The sequence below is a fragment of the Poecilia mexicana genome, unplaced genomic scaffold (genome assembly GCF_051168715.1).
Source record: "Poecilia mexicana isolate PSO_F unplaced genomic scaffold, ASM5116871v1 scaffold_10, whole genome shotgun sequence".
NCBI classification, from domain to species: Eukaryota; Metazoa; Chordata; class Actinopteri; order Cyprinodontiformes; family Poeciliidae; genus Poecilia; species Poecilia mexicana.
In genome coordinates, this window is record NW_028263379.1 from 30,075,807 (window position 1) to 30,098,763 (window position 22,957).

The 22,957-nt window shown below is 40.6% G+C and overlaps 1 protein-coding gene across 1 annotated transcript; it reads right to left on the bottom strand.

The window, feature by feature from the left end:
• Positions 1-5: 5 nt before the first annotated feature.
• myot (myotilin) lies at positions 6-21,898 on the bottom strand. The gene is made up of 16 exons (XM_088009206.1): positions 21,890-21,898; positions 21,783-21,845; positions 20,571-20,712; positions 19,237-19,260; positions 18,892-19,011; positions 18,569-18,776; positions 9,577-9,778; positions 8,603-9,510; positions 7,429-7,579; positions 6,888-6,989; positions 5,053-5,090; positions 3,834-3,972; positions 3,534-3,741; positions 3,274-3,439; positions 2,969-3,102; positions 6-1,436 (listed from the first exon to the last, which is right to left on the bottom strand). Exons 1-16 carry the CDS (start codon positions 21,896-21,898, stop codon positions 1,294-1,296), a joined length of 2,757 nt encoding a protein of 918 aa, XP_087865332.1. The 3' UTR covers positions 6-1,293.
• Between the last annotated feature and the right edge of the window lie 1,059 nt (positions 21,899-22,957).

Below are 22,957 nucleotides of genomic sequence, written 5' to 3' on the forward strand. Positions count from 1 at the left end.
GAAGCTCAGAGTTCAACTTTATTACTAATTTCTCCTGTAATGTATCACAATCAGTACCTACAAACACACAGTTTAAAATATTTAAAAATTAACGGTGGGCGCTTTCTGAGCCAGACACCGCTGAAATTCAGTGAACACAGCAAGTACCAAACAGCTACTTGTGTAGATTCAGCAAAACATCAGTTTAGGCCAGACGTAAACCATAAAAAGCAGATTTATCCCTTAAGGCTCCAATTTCAGCTTTCTGTGGAGATTAAACAAAAAAAAAAAAATTGTGTGATCTTTCTCTTGCATGCATCTTCAGTCAAAATGTAACAAGCTCCTGGCTGGCAGCAAGCAAATCAATATAAGAACAAGTTGAAATAAGCAGACTCCCTCTGTTGGCTGGTATACTGATACCCATTTCAAAAACCAAATACGAATCAATGCAAGAGGGAAACGTGTTCTCTTCTGTAATCGAGCTTAAACAGCTTCTCTGCACTGCAGATGTGATTATATGTAAACATAGAGGGCGTGACCTTTGCTCCAAGTGCAGTTAGGGTATCAGAATAGCAGCCCTTTTATTAATTCAGCCAAGACAATACTTCTCAAATTTAAATAAAAAAAGCCACATTCAAAAAAAATACAGAAATAAATTCAGTACGAGACAAAAGCAGCAAATGTCAGTTTTTTTCCCCTAAACATCTTAGAAGCAGCTGAACTTTGAGAACTCAGATTTCTGGGACTAAAACGGTAGAGCAAATGTTTGTGGAGTTTAAAGTGCACCGTTGCAGAAAGAAAGGTTGAACTTTTTGGTTTCCAACTCTCGCTCCAAAGCACTGATCTATGTTCTGGACTCCACCTGCCTTTAAAATACACCTTTACACAGAACAATGCTGTTTCTATACTCTAAGTTTCTAGAAACAAACTGCACATGTGCTCTGTAAAACACGTTGCCATGGCAGCGCTCAGGAAAGCAGCACTGAGGCTGGGCTGCAGAGCTGGAGCTGCATGCCAACCCTGCAGTTCTAATAATACCGACCCAGAAGCTGCATTCTGCTGAGAGCAGACAGGACAGAAACTAAAAGCTGGTTCACAAACAAACAGCAGCTGATTATGAGAGCTGAATTCAAGCAACTTTTTCCTCAAAGTTGCTTTGATGGAGTCTCTAATGTCAGGCAAATCCAACAATAAGAAAACATGTGGAGAAGTTCAGAAATTAAAAAAAAAAAAAAAAGGTCAGTCTTGTCTGATGCTGATCTGGGTCCAGAGGTTCTGGTCCAGTTGTGCAGGTGTGACTGAAGGCATTTAGCTCTACAGCTCTTCACTCTCGTACAGCGGAGCCGTGTGCTGAGCCGGGCTCTCCGCCGTCAGGACAGGAACGTGGCTCAGAGATGACAGCAGCTTCAGGGTCTTGGAGGCAGGAGGAGCCGTTTTCAAGGCTGGTGTTGTGCGAGCTGGAAGAGAAAAAGCATGGCAAAAAAAAAATACATTTATTGCAGCAAACATTGCTGAATTATTACACTGAATTATTTCACACGAGAAGTGCAGCAGATCCCACCCAGGGAGCCACAAGTCTTAATGGCGACTGGACACAGGCTGAAGATTCTTCTCATGCCACGTGTCTGAAAATAACTCCTGCCCAGTGCAGAGCGGCAGGCAGGGCTCACTGCCAGATAACGGCAGGTCCACACAGGAACAATGGCTCTGGGTCACTTTTAGGATTCCCAGTTTAAGCTGGATTTAACGCATGTTGATACAGAAAGGCAAAAGTTTCACTTTTCTCTTCAGCTTCATGTTAAAAACATTACTGCTTTGAATAGCTAATGGTTTTCTTCACTCACCAGTTAAATCCAGACCTGACAGTCTAGCCCTGAAACTAACCACTTAACATTAGTACAGGGTACATGTTAGTATTCATGGGATTTTTCTAAATCACAATAAAGCTGTAAAATGAGAACAATTTTAGAAAGAAGGAAAAATAAAGTACAGAAAAATATCAATTTATACGAAGTAAAAAGCAATTTTATAAAAGGTTTGCAGTGTACGAGTCAAAAAGAGTTTGTAATATACAAGAAAAAAAGTTCAGAATGCAAGTGAAAAAGAGCTTTGAACAAACAATTTGCCATTAATCAAAAATCTAATTTTATTTGTATAGCACATTTCAGCAGCAAGGCATTTCAAGGTGCTTTACATAATTGAAAAACAAAAATAAACACAGCATGCGATACTGAATAAACAGTAAGAAAGAGAAAGATTAAAAAAAGATAAACATACTTTTGTTACGGAATTTAAGTGCCTGTCGTCGCCATTAAAACAACTTCATCCAATTTCACGACTCATTGTATCTTTATTCTGGTAATCTTATGACTTCCTCCTCTATAATACGACTATTCTAATGATTAAAAAATAAATTAATCTTGCTGTCTTAATGTTCTGTGGTACTAAGGTAAGGTGCATTCTATGGCCAGAGGAAAATGCAATTTCTGCTCAGAATCAGCCGCCATTTTGTACAAAACAATAATGCAGCCTTCCCTGTGTGTGTGTGTGTGTGTGTGTGTGTGTGTGTGTGTGTGTAACTAAACTCAGTGAGCCACCAGCCTGTCAAACTCACTTTCTACTTGTGCTGGCGAGTCGTCGTGTTGTGGGAACATGGAGCTCCACAGAACAGATGCTGTTATTTGATAGAGCAGAAACCCAATAGCGAAGCTGCACTTTCATCTAGTGAGCCTTCCTCATCGTCCACCGCAGTGATGCGTTCGGATGTAAACTGAACATCCACTGCCTCATGAGTTCAGAGTTTCTGGTCGATCACATAACAGTTCTGGAGGACAGCAGATGGAGAATGTGTGCTCAGCACTACAATGAATCCAGCTCTGTTTGAGTTTACAGCTTTGCCTCTATGGTAACCTGCAGAGTATCTCGTGCAACAGATGGCTCTGATAGGAGCCTTTCACGAACATTTGCATAGAAAGGTGAACACACTTACTGCCAATGTCCAGCCTGGCGTTGCATGTGGACATGCCGGCTTCATTAATGGCCGACAGCGTGTACCAGCCAGAGTCGGACTTGGTCACTCTGTCAATCAGCAGGCACTGGCGACCCGAACCGTCCTGGTACAGACTAGAGAAACAAACCAACGTTAACACACGAAGGTCCTGCTGGCAGCCACGACTCAACTGCTGAACAGAGTTCAGCTCTCAGTCTGAGGTCAGCTCTCAGCCATCATTACTGTGAAAGCTGTGAAGTGTTTATTTTCACTGGAAGGTGTAAAATAAGTGGTTAGTGTTTCACCTCATTCTATTGGGGTCGATGCGCAGCATGTCTTTGTCCTTCTTCCAGAAGAGCTGTGGAGGAGGAGAAGCATCGACTTTACATTCTAACCGAATGGTGTCTCCTTCCAGAGCTCTGGTGTTCAACATCTTTTGGACAAAGGTGGGAGGGCGGAGGGCTTCCTGAGCTGCAAACAAACATTTTTTTACTTCCAACTCCAGTCAACCCAACACCTATGTCTTTTTATTTCACATTTTCAAGGCATGCCGTCAGATTTATACCTATGACGTCCAACCTCATGGTAAACCTGCCCTCTCCAGCTCGGTTCTTGGCCACACACTCGTACACACCGGCATGATGCACCGTGACGATCTCTATGATGAACGAATGCATCCCTTTCTCACACACCAGCATCTTATGGTAATCGTCTGGGCGGATAGCCTTGCCGTCCAGGTACCAGGAGATGTCTGGGGCCGGGAGCCCGCTGACCTGCATCCGTATGGAAGAAGATGACATTTCTCACTCTGAGATGGTTTCCTGAGAAATCTGGACAATTAAACAAAAAGGTGTGAGTGGATCACCTTGAAGTCGATCCTGCAGAAGCGTCCCTCTTCAACTGTGAGGTCAGGGGGGATCTGAAGGAAGCGAGGAGCGAAACATTTCTCCTGGATCGCTGATCCTTCGTTAGTCCTCTCATCTGTCCCTGAGTGGTGCCTCCCCCTGACAGGGATCAGATTTTATCATTTCACTTTCAATGACTCCATGCTACTCTTAATCGACTGCGCGCACACACACACGCACACACACACACACGAGAAAGCAGAATATTTCTGGTTTGTTTCTGTACATGGAGGATGAGCCCGTAGCTGCATTTCCATTAACCATAAAACTGCGCAACTTGAAATTCTGAAAATAAATTCACTGAATGAAAACATGTCGATTTTGAAAAAAGTTTTTCAAGCAAACATTTTGGCACTAGCATGAGGCAGTTTTTCAGTTGAACTGAAATGGATGAACTTTGCTAAACTTAAACAGAAACACTTTAATCGCATCACACGAGTCACATAATCAACAACTGGATGTTACTACTGGGAAAAATGATGGACGAGAATGACAGGGAGTAGGAGGAGCATGATTTTTTTTTTTTGGACGATGTGCAGCTGGCGCCATCACAGCATCTCACAGTTCATAAAGTTGAATGTCATTCAGCGTGTAGAATCCATAACTCTTCTATAAATGGCCGTCTACAATTTCCCCAAAACGCTGCACACATGGTCGCTCCAAGGAGGCGTGGCTTGTTGCTACTGAATAATACATCAACGTCTCCTCTGATTGGCTGATTGCTAGCGCCACAGCCGAGTTATGAACATAATCTCAGGTAACCGTTTACATCTGTCACTGCCATGATTTTAATGACTTATGTGAACAAACTTACTCACATGTGATTTTAATTGTGTTTCTTATTCAATGGAAACACTGCAACTCTGAAATTGTGTCTGACATTAGAATATTGACAAATTTGAGCAAATTTGTAATGGAGACATTTGTCTCTCTTTTTGAATATTTGAAATTCGGAGAAATGTCCCATATGTTTGGAGAAATAAGAAGCAATGTGTTGCATCAGAAGCATCTCAGCTTAATTATTAACAGCATTACAAAGTGATCATTATGTTTCATCTGCATGTTTTCCACAAGACTAACTTTTACAGCTGCACATAGTAAACACTGGCTTGCTCCCGCATTCAAACTCCCAATGTAAAGGCAGAATGAAAGCAGTATTGATGTGTGAATCATAGTTACCACAGTCCACCTGTTCGTCTTCCTTCTGGAGAGTCTGACTGCAACAGACAACAGGGTCGGTGTCAAGCTTTGAAAACTCATCACAGTGCAGAGCAGGACAAATGTCAAGAGAGGAGCTCTGAGTGTGTGGATGTTTGGACACAATAAGCCTGTTGTCACCAGTGGAGGGGACCCGTTCTCAGAAGGATGGATCAAAATAACTTCTGACTGACCTCGCTGGACATGGAGGATGTGCATTTGAGAGTGTGTGGACATGCCTGCATTGGTATTGTGTGTGTGCTTATGATGGGAGAGAAAGGATGGTGCAAAGCCCAGAGAGCGAGGGGGTTTGGAAGCAGCACCGTGTGTTAAAATGACAGCAGCTCACTGGCTCTTTCAGCTTGTTTAGAGGCCCTGAGAGGGAAACGGGCTTCCCATGCAGCCTTTCAAACCATGATGGCTACATTAGTGTTGACTCTCCAAAAAATAACAGGAACAAATGGATTGAAGTTTTCATACCCCTTGAGCAAAATTAAGGAACGAAAATGATAGTTTTCTAAACTATTTAAAAAGTAACATCTAAAAAGTGTGACATGTTTGCCTACAGTATGTTTGCTGTGGGCAAACATGCTTAAATTACACAAAAGCCTACATCCTTACACCAAGGATGTAGGGACACATCAGCCAAGTGTATTCAACCACCTCCATAGGAACACCTTTTACTGAGTTAGAGGTGGAAGTAAGGTGCAGGCTTTATTATTGTTTTAGTACACCAGTAATAGTTATTCACACACTGACATACAGTCAGTGTGTGAACTCATAGGGAGACTGAGGTCAGGGGTCATTGTTTAACCTCCCCTGAACAATATAACCACTGCTTGTCTTTAATGATCTACATGTCAACATCTTTAATTAGGATGAAACAAGTGAAGTGCAAAAAATGTAATTTTAATTCTAAGTTTTTAAAGTTTGTTTTTCAAAGACTTTACAGTTGGTGTTTAGGCATTGTTAATAATGTGACAAATGATTACATTTCCTGTCAGCTTTAAACCTTTTCTAACTCAACATGGTGGGCTGCTGGGCTTGGCAAGTTTTCTGGGGAAAATCCTGAACCCAGATGAGTCAGGAGTTTAGTCACTCCTGACTCTCCATAGAGCTGCATGTCTGAGTGAAATGTTTTCTACCAAAACTCCAGGTGTTTTGGATGTCAACCAAACCATAGCACTATAACCAACAGGAAGTCAACTGCAACCTAAAGAGGGCAGCACGAAGATGGTTTTAGGCCAAATATTACAAAATTAAACTATTTTCAAGAAAATGTCAAAATTTCCCCAGACACAAAGATAGCACCCTTAAGAACTTAACAATTTATCTTTAAGGGTTTATATTTACCACATGTAAAAGCTGAAGTGTTTATCCATTCTTTGCATGCAGCAAAGTTTCCTAAACCTTGGATACACATTCTCAAGGATTTAGGTCTGAACTAAGGCTAGACCAACATTGATTGCAGCTCTGACTGTAGGATTAGGGTGGATAATCTGCTGGAAGGTAGACCTCCAGCCTAGTGTCAAAACTGCTGGAGCCTCTGACACAAAGGTGGATTACATTTACCAACTTCTGAAAGTAACAGACTGCACTGGATTTTATTTACGGGTGTTGGGTTAAAGATGCACATCGCACTTTAGATTTTTTTTTTTTATGTACTTCTAACTTGCAGCTCTCCTATCCCATCCTAACAACAGACTCCTTTGTCTATTACATGTTGGTGATGAAATGTTTGTACATCAGTAATATTATGGGTTCTTTGCATTGCATTGCATTTGATGCGTTTCTTACTAAACAGAAAACCGTAGTACCTGGTCAAGCTGTAAGTCAGAGAGATTGTCTTGGTCCAACATATATGTAGCATTGTCTGGACCCAGCAGCCTGCGAGCCATTCGCTCCTCATACGACAGTTTCTGCCAAGAAAGAAAAACATTCTTATTAAACTGGCTTAGAGGAAACAAAGTGTGAGAAGAGTGCTTCAAAACATGAGTTAAAAGTAATGTCTTCAAATCAAGGCAGCAGAAGAGCCTTCAAAAGCAGGTTAGAGTTGGGTAGAGAGCAATCAGTAAAGCTTTGATGTAATGTTCATGAGAAAACTTCAGTTAATTTTCCTCAGAATAAAATTAATCTTGTACATCTGTTTTTATGAATGAATCAGTTTGTTTACATATAAACCAGCAAAAAGAAAGAAAATACACCCTTAGTAAGGCAAGCAAAACGCTTTTAGATGCTTTGTTCGACAAGCACTTTTTGATGGATGTAATCATGTCTATGGTTTAGTTTGTGTTTATTTTACAGCAGGAAGGGTTTTCTTTTTATGGAGCATTTGTTCCTGTAGTCCATCAGTCACACCTGGCTGTGTCTCCTCCTGGCTTCCTTGGAGCGAAGCTTCTTCTCCAGATCCTGAATCAAGGCGTCCTTAGAGCCCTGGATGTCTTCGTCTGTGGAGCGGGAGGAGGATGGCCGAGGAGCTACGGATTTCTTCAAGATGGGCTTAGGAAGGCTGAGAGGAGCAGTGAGAGAAGATAACGGACAGTAATAAGAAAATATGTTCAGAGACTGAAAATTAAAACATCTCGCCTTACAAAAGTATTCCTACCCGTTTTTGGTCATATTTTGTCAAACTTCTGTGTCTCTTACTAGGATGTTATGCCGTGGATGAACCCAGAATAAACCTGTTACTTGTAATCAAGCCCAGTTCAAAAAATAAGAAGGAAGGAGGGTGAGGTGTCCTGCCCAAAGACAGCAGCAGACAGATGAAATGGGGGTTCAAACCGGCAACCCACCGCTTACAGTAGTGGTCCCCAAAGTTGGTCCTCAAGCCGGCATCCTGCATGTTTCAGTTCTCTCCCTGGTTTAACACACCTGGATCCAATGATGGCTTGTTAGAAGGCCTAAGAAGAACATTGACATGCTGAAAAGGGTGTTACCATCACCAGGTAGAGAACTAAAACATGCAGGATGTCGGCCCTCCAGGACCGACTTTGGGGACCACGGATTTACAGGATGAAATAATTCCTGAGCCACCGTCACACTGGTGGTGGAATCAGGTGCTTATAAAAACCAGTGAGGTCATAGGTCAGGAAAAGAGGTTCTGAGTCATTGGCTCAGGGTCTCGTGTCCTGGTCGGTTCAGACGAAGTTTTTCAACGACTGAAAACCTAAAACAGATATGGTGGGCGTGTTTCATCAGCCTCATTTACTACACCTCAAGAAGTCCCTCCATAAATACACAAAGCATTAATCAGAGAAGAGAGCTCCATGGTAACTCTGGAGGAGCTGCAGGGATCTACTGCTCATGTGGAAGAAAGTTGATTCATGTACTCCACAAATGAAAGAGTAAAGAACTAAGCTATTCTTATAAGGATCTGTTTGCAGTGTGTTAGGTTATGCATCCCTGAATTTTTAAAAATACTTTCAAGGTAATGTTGCACAAGCTGTAGCTTTTAAGGGGTGTGAATACTTTTGCCTGGGACTGCGTTTTATAAACATCACCCCTCTAGACTGGAAAGTGCATTTAAACTCACGTGTTTGTCGTCCCCTTGTAGCCAGCAGGCAGGGAGACCACGGTGGGCTGAACCCTGCTCTCATTGTTCATCTGGGGGAGGGAGGATGAGGAAGGACAGTGAGGGAGGGAGGGAGACACTGGGAGGGGCTGCTGAGGAAGGGAGGATGTGGAAGCAGAGGTCCTCATAGGGAGGAGAGGACTGGAGGGCGCCAGCGGGGAGCAGGAAGGGGAGGTGGACGGGTGGGGGATGCTGGAGCTGGGAGACAGTTTGGAGGAGAACGAGGAGGGCAGGACAGAGCATAGGTAGGCAGCAGAAGCAGACAGGGTGTCCTGGTTGGCGGGCAGGCTGGCACTGCCAAGGCCGGAGGCGCTGGGGACCCTGGGGGTGAGGGTGATGGTGGAGCGCATGGTGGCGCGAGGCAGCGAGGACGAGGAGGTAGAAGGAGGGAACAGGGAGGTGCTGGAAGAAAAAGGAGGCGCAGCAGAGGAGGCTGAGGTGGATGTAGGAGAGTTGAGGCTGGATGAGGAGGGGGAGGACTTGGCGGTTCCGTTGGCCTGTGTCTGGATCTGACCGTGGGCCACTGACCTGGTCTGGTTCTGACTCAGGCTTAGCGACTGGAACTGGGACTGAGTCTGGGACACAGACCTGGACAGGGACTGAGCTGGAGAAAACGACTGAGTGTGACTGGCCTTCATCTGGCCCTCCGTGATGCTCGTGCTGCTCTGGGTACTGTTGAGGTTCTGCTGGTTGTTCTGATTCTCTTGGGCTTCCCTCAGCACGCTCTCATAGCTGGGCGCCTGGAAGGCCGCCTGCGACTGGATGAAGTGCCTCGGCCGCTCATAGTTGAAGGCACTGGGCGGGAAGGCGCCGGGGGTGAAGGAGGGCAGGTCCGACAGGTTCATGTTGTTCCCTCCTGACTGGGAGGACTGGGAGAAAACAGGATGTTTAATCTGACAGGAATAAACATCAGATTATCGGCCACTCAAACTTACTGTGAAGCTCAGCTTGCTTGGTGTGAACAGCTTGGGCGTTTGGGTTTTCTCCTTGACTTGTGCCGGCGGAGGAGGGGGGCTCGGCTTGCAGACCCTGACAGGAACGTCTGGTGACCTTTGACCCTCTGAGCTCAGAGCACTTTCCTCCTTGCTGCGACCTAAAGGCTCCTCGGAGCAGCTGGCAGGTTCAGGCTCAGGGAGACTAAATGAGAGACAGAGGAGTTAGAAAGAACCACAACGTGATGAGACGTAGCGGCAAGGAGGGAAATGTAGCCTAAAGGTTTGAAATGGAGCTGCTGAGTATTTATTGTATCATTTATCGTGAGCAATGTCTTATCTTATAAATACCAATTAATGATGTTTAAAACCACCCAAAATGTATTATCAGGATTCATAGTTTAACTATTTTCCCCATTTTTCAATAAAATCACCAATAAATCTGAAAACTAGGGCTGAAACGATTCCTCGAATGATTCGAGTACCTCGATTACTAAAATTCCTCGAGGAAAATTTACCTGCCTCGAAGCTTCGTTAATTTATGTTTTATTAGTTAGCGCACCGTGTTCCGGCCGGGACTTCATTTGCGTTGCGCGGAGCTCTCACTTCCGCCTCTGAGTTGTTGACAAAAGCTAAATCTCAGCGGCATAAAGTCCAATCTCCAAGATTGGCCCGTGGGGATTTTATTGATTGATGATAATGCCCGACTTTTTATCGTTTTTGGGGAACCAATAAGCATCCTTAACATGACTGGGGGAATGCCTGGAGTACGGCAGCATTTCTCCTCCAGGGCTGCTGGTTGAAAGCGAACGGCGGGAAGAGCGCTGAGGTGAGCGGATAGCCTGAACAGGGCGGGCGGGTGAGTAGCTGATGCTTACCGTGGAAATGTAGCTTTACCGACGAACCGCACAATAAATTTCATATCCCGGTCTGAAGAAACGGGTGGCGGAGCGCATCGTACATGGCTGGTAGATGAGTTTGTGAAGGTGTCGTAAATATCCCGTATTGCTTCCCCCCGTGTTCGTCCCCCGGTCTAACGGTTCGTCAGTCCGCTGGTCTATTTCCTCCCCTCCACCCCATCTTACGTTCGTTCATTCGCCCTCTCCTCCCACTCCAGGCGGCATTTCCCGTATTTTCAAACCCAAAGCGTGACAGGTTAGGTGGCAAGGTGAGTTTAATTAATCTATTAAACTCACTGAAGATGAATACATAAACTAAAAGCTGGATTGTAGACATTTTTTATAAGCATATTTGTGAGCCTGCCTCTTTGTTATTAAATTCAATATAATTTCAGATTTTTCTATAACTTTTCTTCTGGTTTACTTAGAAAGTGAGCTATTATTGTTACAGGTTAGTTTTCTAAACTACAAAAAAGCAACTGTTAGGGATGCTCAAATATGAAAAATTGGACTGATATTGATATCTGATAGTATTATGCCAGATTTACCAATATTTCATTTTAGAATTTTTTTTATCCGATTACTCGATTAATCGTAAGAATAATCGATAGATTACTCGATTACTAAAATATTCGTTTACAACAACCCTACTGAAAACAGTTACTGAGTGCAGCTTTGTGATACAAACCACACTTCTTCATGTGACTGGTGTCCCAAGAAAAGTGCATTACAGATGGGAATGTTATTCAAGAGCATTATTTGTGTTTGTGGGAATGGAATTGCTGTGACAAAGTGGCAACACTAAAGTTGACTGCAAAAGATGTAATAATTAGCTCTTATTCTCATCATTGGAAACCTGGGAGTAGTGATGGACTCTGACTTGAACCTTCAGAGCCACATAAAGACAGTCACAAAGTCGGCCTTCTATCACCTGAAGAACATCTCCAGGATTAGAGGACTAATGTCTCAGCAGGATCTAGAGAAACTCATCCATGCGTTTATCTTTAGCCGTATTGATTACTGCAACAGCATCTTCACAGGTCTGACTAATAAATCAATCAAACAGCTGCAGCTGATCCAGAACGCTGCTGCTCGCGTTCTCACTAGAACCAGGAAGATAGAGCACATAACACCAGTTCTAAAGTCCCTACACTGGCTCCCTGTAGCTCAAAGAATAGACTTTAAAATACTGTTGTTAGTTTATAAATCACTGAACGGTTTAGCACCACAATACATTAAAGATCTGTTATTGCTGTACCAACCATCTAGACCCCTCAGATCTTCTGGTTCTGGTCTGCTCTGCATCCCCAGAACCAGAACCAAACGAGGAGAAGCAGCATTCAGTTTCTATGCACCACGGATTTGGAACAAACTTCCAGAAAACTGTAAAACAGCTGAAACACTGGGTGCCTTTAAATCTCAACTTAAAACCCACCTGTTTACAGTTGCTTATGGCAATTGATGCCTTCTATGTATTTGCGAGTGACTGGGAGTCATTGCGCGTATATAAAACCCTGTAAATTCTAGACTAACAGGTAACCAATTAATGCACAAAATCCGCGTAGGACAGCGAAAGTCCTAGCGCAAAATTTTTGCGAAACAGGCGGACGGAGCCTGGTGCTGCAAGGCTGGAGGCCTTGTCCTGTTAGGCTGTGATTTTATTATCTTTTTATTACTTTCTTTTTCTTTCTCACTGTTTAACCCTGTAAATTCTAGACTAACAGGTAACCAATTAATGCACAAAATCCGCGTAGGACAGCGAAAGTCCTAGCGCAAAATTTTCGCGAAACAGGCGGACGGAGCCTGGTGCTGCAAGGCTGGAGGCCTTGTCCTGTTAGGCTGTGATTTTATCTTTTCTTTTTATCTTTTTATTACTTTCTTTTTCTTTCTCACTGTTTAAAATTATGTAAAGCACTTTGAAATGCCTTGCTGCTGAAATGTGCTATACAAATAAAATTTGATTGATTGATTGATCATTAACATGATATCATGAGATGATAAGGCTAAGTTCATATCGCCCACCTTTAGTTTGAAGCATGTTTGAAAGAAAAAAAGCTTCCGAAAAAAAAACCTGAAGGGTCAAGGTTAAAGTAATGATTTCATATTTAAAGAAAAACTATTAAACTATTAAAAAAGAAGAAGTTTGGAACAGCAAAAGTAAACAATCCAAGTTAAGATCAATGTTGCTGAAATTAAAGGCTCATTAAACATTTTACAGTGCTGACTGATGAGAGTAGCAGATAGAGGAGGTTCTGCTCCCTTTCAGCCCAGTCAGCCGGTTTCCTCCTCTTATACCAGCATGTCTGCTCCTCTACTTTTCTACTGGAAAAGAAAGAATGCCGTTACCATGACTGCCACGTAGTCGCCCTGCGCAGTGGAATAATGACAATAGCAGTCGTTCTCCCTCTCATACTGTGGTTTAGAGCTGGGCCCCGTCTCCTCGGGGCACAGAACAAGGTTTGCCCTGCCAGCATGAGCCGACCCAGACTCTGAACAGGGTCGGCTGAACAGGAAGTCTGATACTGCAGACTTCACAACTCGACTATAAATCACACACACAAGCACATACACACCAACAAACCTTGGCATTAAGTATCTGGACAAATCATGAAATTATTATAGTCCAATGCTTACATAACTAAAATACTGTCTTACAGTGTTGTTGTGCATTCAGAGGTCAAAACAATACCAGAAAAATCAGAACAAGCTGTTCGTTAAAAATAAAATAAAGCCCAATATTTTCTTTAGCTATAAAGTTTAAAGAATGAGTGCAACATGTAGTGCTGTATTGTTAATTTGGGATTAAAATGATCACCAGTTTGAAGATGAAAACTTTCACTGTGCTTAAAAGTCTAAACATTTGCAAGCCTGAGTATTAGAAAACTTATTTTACAAGAATTAAGTCATATTATTAAATGACAAACATTACCAGAATAAAAACATATCTGGAAAAAAATGACAAAATTACAAGAAAAAATATGTTTTAATGAGAAAAAAGCTTTGATAGTGTTATAAATATATGATCAGCTTTTACATTCTTCTTTAAAATGAACAATCACTTTCAATGTTTCCTGTTTATTATGGAGCATGCATGGAAATGTTCCTGGTTGTTTGGACATCTCAGAGGTAAAATAAGGGTCTATGTTTCCAAGAAATACATAAAAAGAGACAGTGCTTACAGTAAACAAACCTATATAAAGAGTCAGAAAACTGTTTAAAATGCCTCACTTCATTATTTTGTCTTTGATTTGAAATATTACCGCTCTCAAAAACATTTTTTCCCTCCCTTTCACGCGCTCAAAACATACAAACATTGATTAGCTCATTTTTGGAGGGCGTAACATTAACTTATTTAGTTGGACAAAAAAAAAAAAAAAAGGTCAATGCCTGTCATTAATCAGACCATAATGCAGCATTCACAATGAATATATAAAATAATGTAAAAACTAATTAACTAAAAACTAATTAACTAAAAAAAACCTTTTAAAATAATTTTTATAGCAACAATGCTATTAAACAAAACCAGATGCATTTATTGAATTCTGAACAGAAAATGTGAATCAACTACAATCAATACAGACATCGCTGTACATAAGTCTGATATTAAAAATTAGCAGCAAAACTCTGATTTTAAGAAAACACGACTACTTCAACAACAACAACAACAAAAAAGCAACCGACTCAACAATTGAGCCCAACAATCTAAAATGAAGATATTGGGCTTTGATAGTCAACTTTCAGGGACAACTACTTCTGAGAATATTGTTAAACGTGTTAATCTTGCACTTCATTCCCTGCAGATACACTCCCTCTTAATTTCAACTATTTGTTAATTGAATACACTCCAACCAAACTTTTGTGGGTGGAAAAAAAAAACAAAAACAAAAAAAACCCCACAACAATCAAAAGAGAGCATCCCTACTTTACTCATGTGTCTGATAGTCTGTGCATTTGTGTGATAAAGTGCCCTAAGCTATATTGGTCTTGGTATTCGGACATCAGCTGGCAGGTGCACACACTAAAGTGGTGACAGAGCAGCTTTAAAGCATACCAGCAAGACGGACACAAGAGCCGCACAGCATTGTGGGTTGGCCCAATGCAGGTTGTACAGCCTATGACATCACAGTGACAAAAAATGTTAATAGGACTTTGTAATCTGGATCTAGCACTGGAGATACAGACTTCATACTTTCCTATAAGGTTGACGCACTCAAGGATATTAGGTTGTGGACTAACTTGATCCCTGACATCATAGTGATGTACACTGCAGAATAGTAGCTTCCCCAGCTGCTAGGGGAAAATGAAAGAGAAATAATTCTTTCATCTAAAAAAAAGACTAATTATCCAATCATTCTGGCACCAGTTGTCTGAACAGCAGTCGTGTAAAGCACGAGAGAAGACGGTGGCTAGTTTCTGAAGGACGCCGCTGCAATGTCTGCTCTTCAGATTACATGTGAGATCATAGTTCTTGACAGCACACACTAACCAACATACTTCACACTGTGAAGCCCTTCCTGGAGTTGAACATGAACCAAAGTATCAGGTCAAGTTAGAGACACACCAACTGAAATGTGTCCAATAAGAAGAGCAAGGAAAGCATTTATTTATACCCTCTCAGAGGTTAAATGAATTACTCTCCACTTGCTGCAGTACGGAAACTTTTCATGAAGAATTGATTTGAGATTCAACTGAATACCAAAACTTTTGCCTTTGTTATTTCAAAAGACTTCACGTCTTTGAAGGAAAAGCGTTTGAATGCCTACTGTGCAAAACAACAGAGTTACTTGGGAAGTGAAAATGATCTGACTGCGAAGTGTTAAAGCCTCAAGGTCAGGGGGCTTCTAACACTTCACCACAGCTTCTAGCTCATGTCATTTAGCTGCAACGTCACTGCTGCAAACACACAAGAGCAAATGTAAAAAAAAAAAAAACTGGGAAAATTTTGGGTCCCCCTGAACAGTGACGTCACGAGCAGCTGAGTAGAAAAGGACCGGCACTGGGAGGATTCATAGTTCTAATACCGACGTTCATATTTTAACAGTTTCTAAGGCACTGTGTGTGAATGTGAAATTAAAGAGAAAATAACTGGAACCAGCTTCAATTAACCTAGAGTAGTTAATTATCCCGTCAGCGTTTTTTTCAAACACCGACAAAAAAACCCGGACAGAATTTTTTTTCTTCCCTTTCACGAGCTCGAAAAATACAAACATAGATTAGCTCATTTTTGGAGGGCGTAACATTAATTTATTTAGTTTGGAAAAAAAAAAAAGTAGGTAAAAAAGTTAAGCTGTCTAAACTTCAAAATGCACCGTGGAGCTGACACCTTCACTCAAACACACCGACATAAACGGAGTTAAAGCAGAACCGTGTGAAAACGCTCTCAGCAGCAACAAGGCTGGTGTTCTTACCTCGCCAAATGTTTCCTCGCCACAGAGCTCTAAGGGCTGAATGAAAGCAGCTCTAAACTCAGCTGGAGAAAGCTCGGCGAGGCTGGCCGGACTGCAACAGGTGACAAGGCGCGCTCACGTACGGCGCGCGCTGGTCCAGCTCATTAACTGCCAGTGAGCTCATTCGTATTACCATGGTTACTAACTCGGCTTTGTTTTATGATACATAGAGCCTCGTTTTACACATCTTTAACTGATTTAACTGGTTCGTTTCAGTTTTAACAAGGATGATGGACATAAAACTTAGATTTAAATTTAAAAAGAAATATATTTATTTATTGGACACCTACAACACTACAAATAAATACAAAAGAATCTGCAGAAAACTAGATTCACGTGTGTTGCGCGTTATTTACTCTTGGGAATTTGCCGTGTATTTAAAGCGCCACCAGCATGGAAACAATGGGTGGACGCGGTGTGTGCTGTAACCAAGGCAATTATGCTTTGATGCAATACTGCAAAGGTCATGTGAGAGATCAATGGTTTTGTTAACACGTTGAACACCTTCTTAGCCATGAATTGGGACTGAAACAGCTGATATTAATTTGCGCTAACTGGCAGGATTGCTTTCTAATTGCTGAGTGATTTCAGCTGGTGTCAAGGCTTTGCGCATGCTTTTTCCTTCTCATTCCAGTTTATATCACACATAACCAAATTTATGTTCGATACTTAATTGTCGTACCTGATGTATCAGTAATATTATGTTTTTATAACCTTGTACAATAAAACTAATCAGTTAAGAATATGGCTACTCAAAGTGAGCCAGGTTGTGCTGGAGGTTTCCACTAGGTAAAGAACAGTTCTTCTCCTCTCCATTGTTGCTCTATGTTTAGATTGATTGATTGATTGATTGATTGATTGATTGATGCAAAGTTGACTATCAACTGATGCTACTTCCTTGTTCAGTTCAAAGAATTGATGAAAACTCAATTTAATCAATTTCAAGAAACTCAATCTGACTGTGTTGTTTCATAATTGCAAATTAATTGGAGTCTGTATGATTGAACCAAATGAACAATATATTTCTGTTTATAAATGTGTTTTTTCTTTGTAAAGTTCCTTCACACTGCTTTTCATGTATATTGGTGCCATGTGAATAAACTGAACTGAATCTTACTTTATTAGTTACCCTGCAAAGCAAGTCAGCTTCAAATGAAATTATCTTGGCTATAACAGCATTAACCCTACACATGTTGACATATTAAACTAATTCATAATTTCCTAAGTAGATATAAAGAGCCAAAAGAGCCACAAACTAACAACTGGTGTCGTAAGTTCTTCTGTATGTGAGGATTTAAATAAAACTTTTATAAATAAATACAAAAAAAATAAATAAAAGCACATAAACATTTAAAGACACAACACCTCAATGTGTCTGTGGCTATATCTGATTATTTTGATCTCTCTGCCATAACAATTTAACATTATGTCAGCTCTAATATAAAAAAAAAATAAAAATAAAAAAAAACGACCAGTGTTGGATCAGTTCCATGCACATCACAAGGATCCATACATCTCCAAAGCGAGACCTCGTCTTAGAAAATCAGATTACAATTTTATTTTTTTCTACTCAGAATATAATCCCACTAAAATGTAATGAAAGAAGTGTGAGACAATGGTCAGAGAAAGCTGCAAAAGTCCTGGAGTGTTGCTCTGAGGCTGCAGACTGGGATGCACGACACCATGCCCACCAGAACAGAAACATCCCTCACTGATAACACACACTGGCTCACCAGTAAAAGTAAGAAACTACTAAGCAAACAAAAAAAGAAGAGTTTTTAAGGAATTATGAGGGAGCAACTCAAACTCGAAATTAGAGACAACAAGGAAGCATACAGAAAGAATTTGGGTAGTGAACATTTACAACCCTGCATGTCTGGATGGTGTCAGCACTAAAGGTCCATATGCAGAGCAGCAATATGGGATGTTGTAGCACTTCTTCCACTTTTGAATTATTGTTTTTAATGGAAAATAAATTATTTTGCCTATACCATTCTCTGCAGGGAAACTAAATCAATAAAAATACAGTTCTCAATGGGAACATTCCAGAAATGCAATACTTAAGGACTTTTTATCGTCATACCACCAATGTTTGTTTGTGGCACAAAAATTCAGATTCAGGTCCCAGATTAAAAAATAAAATAAAATGAAAAACATAATTAAAAAATAAAGTGGTAAAAATAATTTTTAAAAATGAATAGAAATTAACAGCAGCAATACGTTTCTCATGTAGAGAAACGGCAGGAGAAAAAGAAGTAATTTTGGAAATAGATACCAGCGACCTCCTGTGGATAAACATGTGAACTACAGCACATGTGCAGTACAGACATTTAATATCGCCACAAGTAATGGCCTACGTCATTTTTAAAGATGATTTCAGGAGAAAAAAACCCACTTTTGGTAAAAACGTGAATTAGGAAGGTGATGATATTAAATGTAACAGAATTAAATACTTGACCACCTGGTACAATAAATAATTTTTTTTCTATAATATTACAAAAAAACAATTACTTCCTTGCATACTTTTTTGATGGCTTTTTCTTGAAACTTTTCCACTATGCTAGAACAGATCATTAAATCCCAAGGAAATAAAAAACGACCTTTAGGGTCATATAATGTCTCAGTCTGTGAGGGCCTTCATGTACTCACTCTGCACCATGGATGCTGTCTTCTAAGGGGCTGTCGGGCCACTCCGGAGGGGGAAGGTTCATACAGTCGGGTAACACGGGAGGCAAATCCTCTATGCTTCTCCTGAAGGAAGCAGTCTCCTCATGATGCTCCGCCTCGCTGTCTTCCTGACTGAGAGACAGTGCTTCTTGCTGGCGAATTGCCTCGACCTCCAGCTGCTCCTCTAGGTCTGGTGTGTGTGTGTGTGTGTGTGTGTGTGTGTGTGTATGTGTGTGTGAGACAGCAACTCAGGTGAGCTCAAGGATCATGCAGCGGGTTTGCGAAACAGCCGGAAATGCCCGTACCGTTGTAAACTTCCAGTGTGGCTGAGCAGGAAACCGTGCCGTAGGAGTTGAGCACCACACACTTGAACAGGCCGGAGTCTTCGGGGAAAGCCTCGGTGATCACCAGCGTACACAGCTCCTCTGCAGAGACGAGACTTCAGCGTTACTCACAGGAATACACATCTTCCATTTTATGTTTCACTTTTAAATCATTACAGACTTACAGACAATGTTATCACTGTAAGAGCCTTACAGTGAAAAAAACAGAAATATTAATAAACTCATGAGCCACATTTATGTGTATTCATGTACTATTTTCATCCTCCTACTATTAATTATTATATGCAATCTGTGTTTTGGACTCACCTGGCACTGATGCAGAGCTGCCTTCTGGAAACACAAGGACAGATTGTTTGAGTTAACTTTAGCTTCTGGTTCTGATTAAAGTAATTCACATCTGAAAACAAGTTCCAGTAAATCCAAGCTGCTTTATATAGCTGATAGTCTTCTTTTCTACAAGAACCCAGTTTTACTGTCACAGATCATACAAAAGTCCCGTAATGCACAGCTTCACTGAAGTATAAAGACAGAATCAACTAACACAAAAGGAACTTTTATTCTAAATGGACAACTGTAACCTTTTTTTTCTTCTTATAATCGGTTCTCAAAATCTTAAGGTCAGTATTTTCAGCCATAAAATAAAATTTTTCAAAATGTCTTCTTTAACATGAAGATGAACTAAAATCTATTAATACCACTGAGGGTCTCATCTATAAATCACTTATTGACGCCATCAATATTTTTAAGATAAAATGTGTCAGATATGCATGACTCCATATTCACTAGAACCCAATTTGTAAAATTTCTGAAAATAAATTAATCTTTACAGCATTATCTCTGAAATAAAACATGCGGCAAAACCTAATAAAACCTAATAATTAGCTGCTTATTACAACCAACCCTTGGTAATCCCAACAGTTTCTGTACAGCATAATGTTTAAAAGGGATCTTATTTATGCAACTTTTTGGATTCACCACAACAAAAAGGGCTACTCTTGTAAACGTTGTCATTTCTACAGTCAGTATTATGTCGGCGGTGGGAACACTTCCGCTAATAGCAGAGCTAATTTATCATTTAATGCCATCGTATTTTCGCTAACTTTGAAATCATTCACTGTGCTTAGATTGTGTGCCAAGCTAGTCTAAGTAATTTAGCTGCTTACTAAATTATTTGTAAATTTAGTAAGTGGCTAAATTAACACTTTCTTGTGTTAATTAGCATTTTTACTAACTTAGTTTAAAATCATTCCCTGTGCTTAGCTTCTGTGCAAAGCTAGGCTAAATTAGCTTATTTAGCCTACCTTCTAAATTTAGTTAGTCACTTACTTGGCTAAATTAACTTTCAGTTGAATAAAGTTAAAGCAACAGAGTTAGCAACTCAACAACTATAAAACTAAAACCATGAGGGAAGACTCTGTCCAAAAGAATCACTTCCTGAAGAGAAACATGACATGCAGGTGTGCAATAACAAATTTGACTAAGATCTTGTGCTAGGTTTTCAGCTAATGCTGACTTCAATGCTAATGAAGTTAATGCTAAAGCGCGATGGTCGGTGTCAACATGGATGAAATGTAAAGCTATATGCCATAAATACAAGTATGGATTCTGCTTCACATCATATGATTCCATCTCACACTCACTCTTCCGCAATATCCTAAAGTCGTCAGAGTCCTGTATTTGTTCGTCTTCTCTGTACCACATGACCTGTAGCGGAGGGGTCCCCCTCAGCCGGCACTCCAGGACCACCAGCTGACCTTTCACTGTGGACATGTCATGGAGGCACTAGGGTAGATGAGGATGATGATGAGGGTTCAAAGGAGGAAAATAAGAACAAGAGAAAAGAAGATGGATGAGCCTGATGTCAGAAGAGACTTATACACAGCTAGTTCTGATATTTGTACTTTGCTTAAGGCCGAGGTGTCCAAACTTTTTGTCACTTGGGGCAAAATCTGTTTGTTTGTTCTACTTAAAAAAAGAACACCTAGTTTTCAAATTTTTTTAGGCTCAATTCAACAAATGTATTTCTCAACATAATAGCAAGATTTGGGTCACTTTCTTTAAGAACACTGGCTATACAGCCATGATGAACTCATTACATAAAAGTTGACTTTGGTGAAGCAAAGTCAGCTTTTCAATAAAAGTCTTTGAATAAAAGCTTGGTGGTAAAAAAAAAAACAAAACAACAACAACAACAAAAAAAAACAAAAACAAATACTTTGTAACATACTTAACTTTTTTCTATTGTAAGAAAAATTGTTGGTGGTAATTTTACTCTGATGACAAGTAAAAAGTCTCCATCAGTCGAAGGGCCACAATCAGCCCCCAAATTGTGCTTTGGCCACCCCTGGTTTATGTGTTTTCCAGACACATAGTGCCATTTCATAGCATAATCAAGTAACTATTTTAACTTTAGCTGTTATAGAAATGCTGTGTATATATATATAAAATTCAACACCTTAAAATCGGGCCTCTGTCTCTTTAAGAAACTCCTCCTAAAGCTTCAGAAAGTCATCACAACATGGCTGCACTATTAACCATTTAGCAAAATTTTACCAGCATTTCCATGAGAAGTAGCTTCTATAATGAACTCAGCAGATCCGCAGTTCCACCAGGTGTTTGTTAATTGCTGAAGGCTAGTCTGAAGGGACTGAGTCCACCCAGGCGCTTTGCACAACTGAATGGTTTCCACGAGAGATTAAAGGATTCTCAAAAATGCGTGAAAGAGTCAAAGCAACAGTCTAGGTATGTTTTTGATGAGGGAATAATATAACAAGATGTAAAGCTAAAAAAAAGAAAAGTCAATTTTACATGACCCTGTCCCTTTAAGGACACGCAATAGAGGTCTATGTTACCTTAACAAATGTTGGAGCCACTCCTTTCCCCGAGTACTGCTGATTGTAGACAGGACTCTGCGTCTGCACACAGAAAACACACAGGGTTCTGTTCATTGCTACTGTACCTTCTGCATACTTGTGAACCGGCTCAGGCCTGAACCGAACAATGTTATATTTATCCATTTCCATGAAGGATTGTTGCGCCCGCAAATATAGCAGGCAATAAAAGGTTACATTTTCCAATTTAAATGACACATTTCCATAACGCATCAGCTGAACGAGGACAAATGATTCATTTTAGGTTGATGTAATTACTCTCTGAGGGCTGACACACAACGGATGCACCAGGCTTGAGTGTCTCTGAGCGAGCAACGTGGAGGAGGAGGAAGAGGAAGAGGAGCGCTCCCGAGAAGAGGAGGAGGAGATTGTAAGAGACATTGTGCTGGTCTTCTTCTGCGTCCTCTGGACCCTGAGTGGTGGGACGTAGTGGGAGACATTACACCTTCTAAAGTTTCTCCTGTCCTCTTTGTGTGAGTGTGTTTCCAACTTACTGGGCCACGCTGGAGTCCATGTCGCTGGCACTGACAGATGTCCTGCAAAATATATAGATAATTACATATTTATAACTATCTTTAATTATAAATATATATAGCAAGCTGCTTATTAATGATATATTTTGAATTATCTTTATTAAGATATAATTAAAAGCAGAGAGAAAAGGAGGAAGTTCAAAGCATCATAACCAGGACTCCAACGTCTCTCTGCCCGGCTTTCTAACCTTACAATTTAAAGGAGAGCAACAAAAGTAAACAAGGTGGATCAGCAGTATTTTTTTTAAATTTTGAGTTAAATTGATAAACATAAAAACAGGCACTGAAACACATCCCCCCTTACACTGGTTACTCTATCAGAGCAAAAACATTAAAGGGGCAGTATTATCTACTTTTCAGGCACATAGCAACATTTTATTTCACAATAAAGTTCCAATATTCAGTTGTTATAAAAATGATAATTATATACATCAAATCTGACTTAAAAGAAATTTGACTTTGTAATTTAATGCCTTGAAATTGGGCCTCTGTCGCTTTAAGAAGCTTCTGCTCTTTCTGAAACTCCACCTTCAGGAGGTCATCACAAAAAGGCTCCTCTATTAAGCCTTTAACAACTAACCTGATTTGGACTTATGCGTTTTA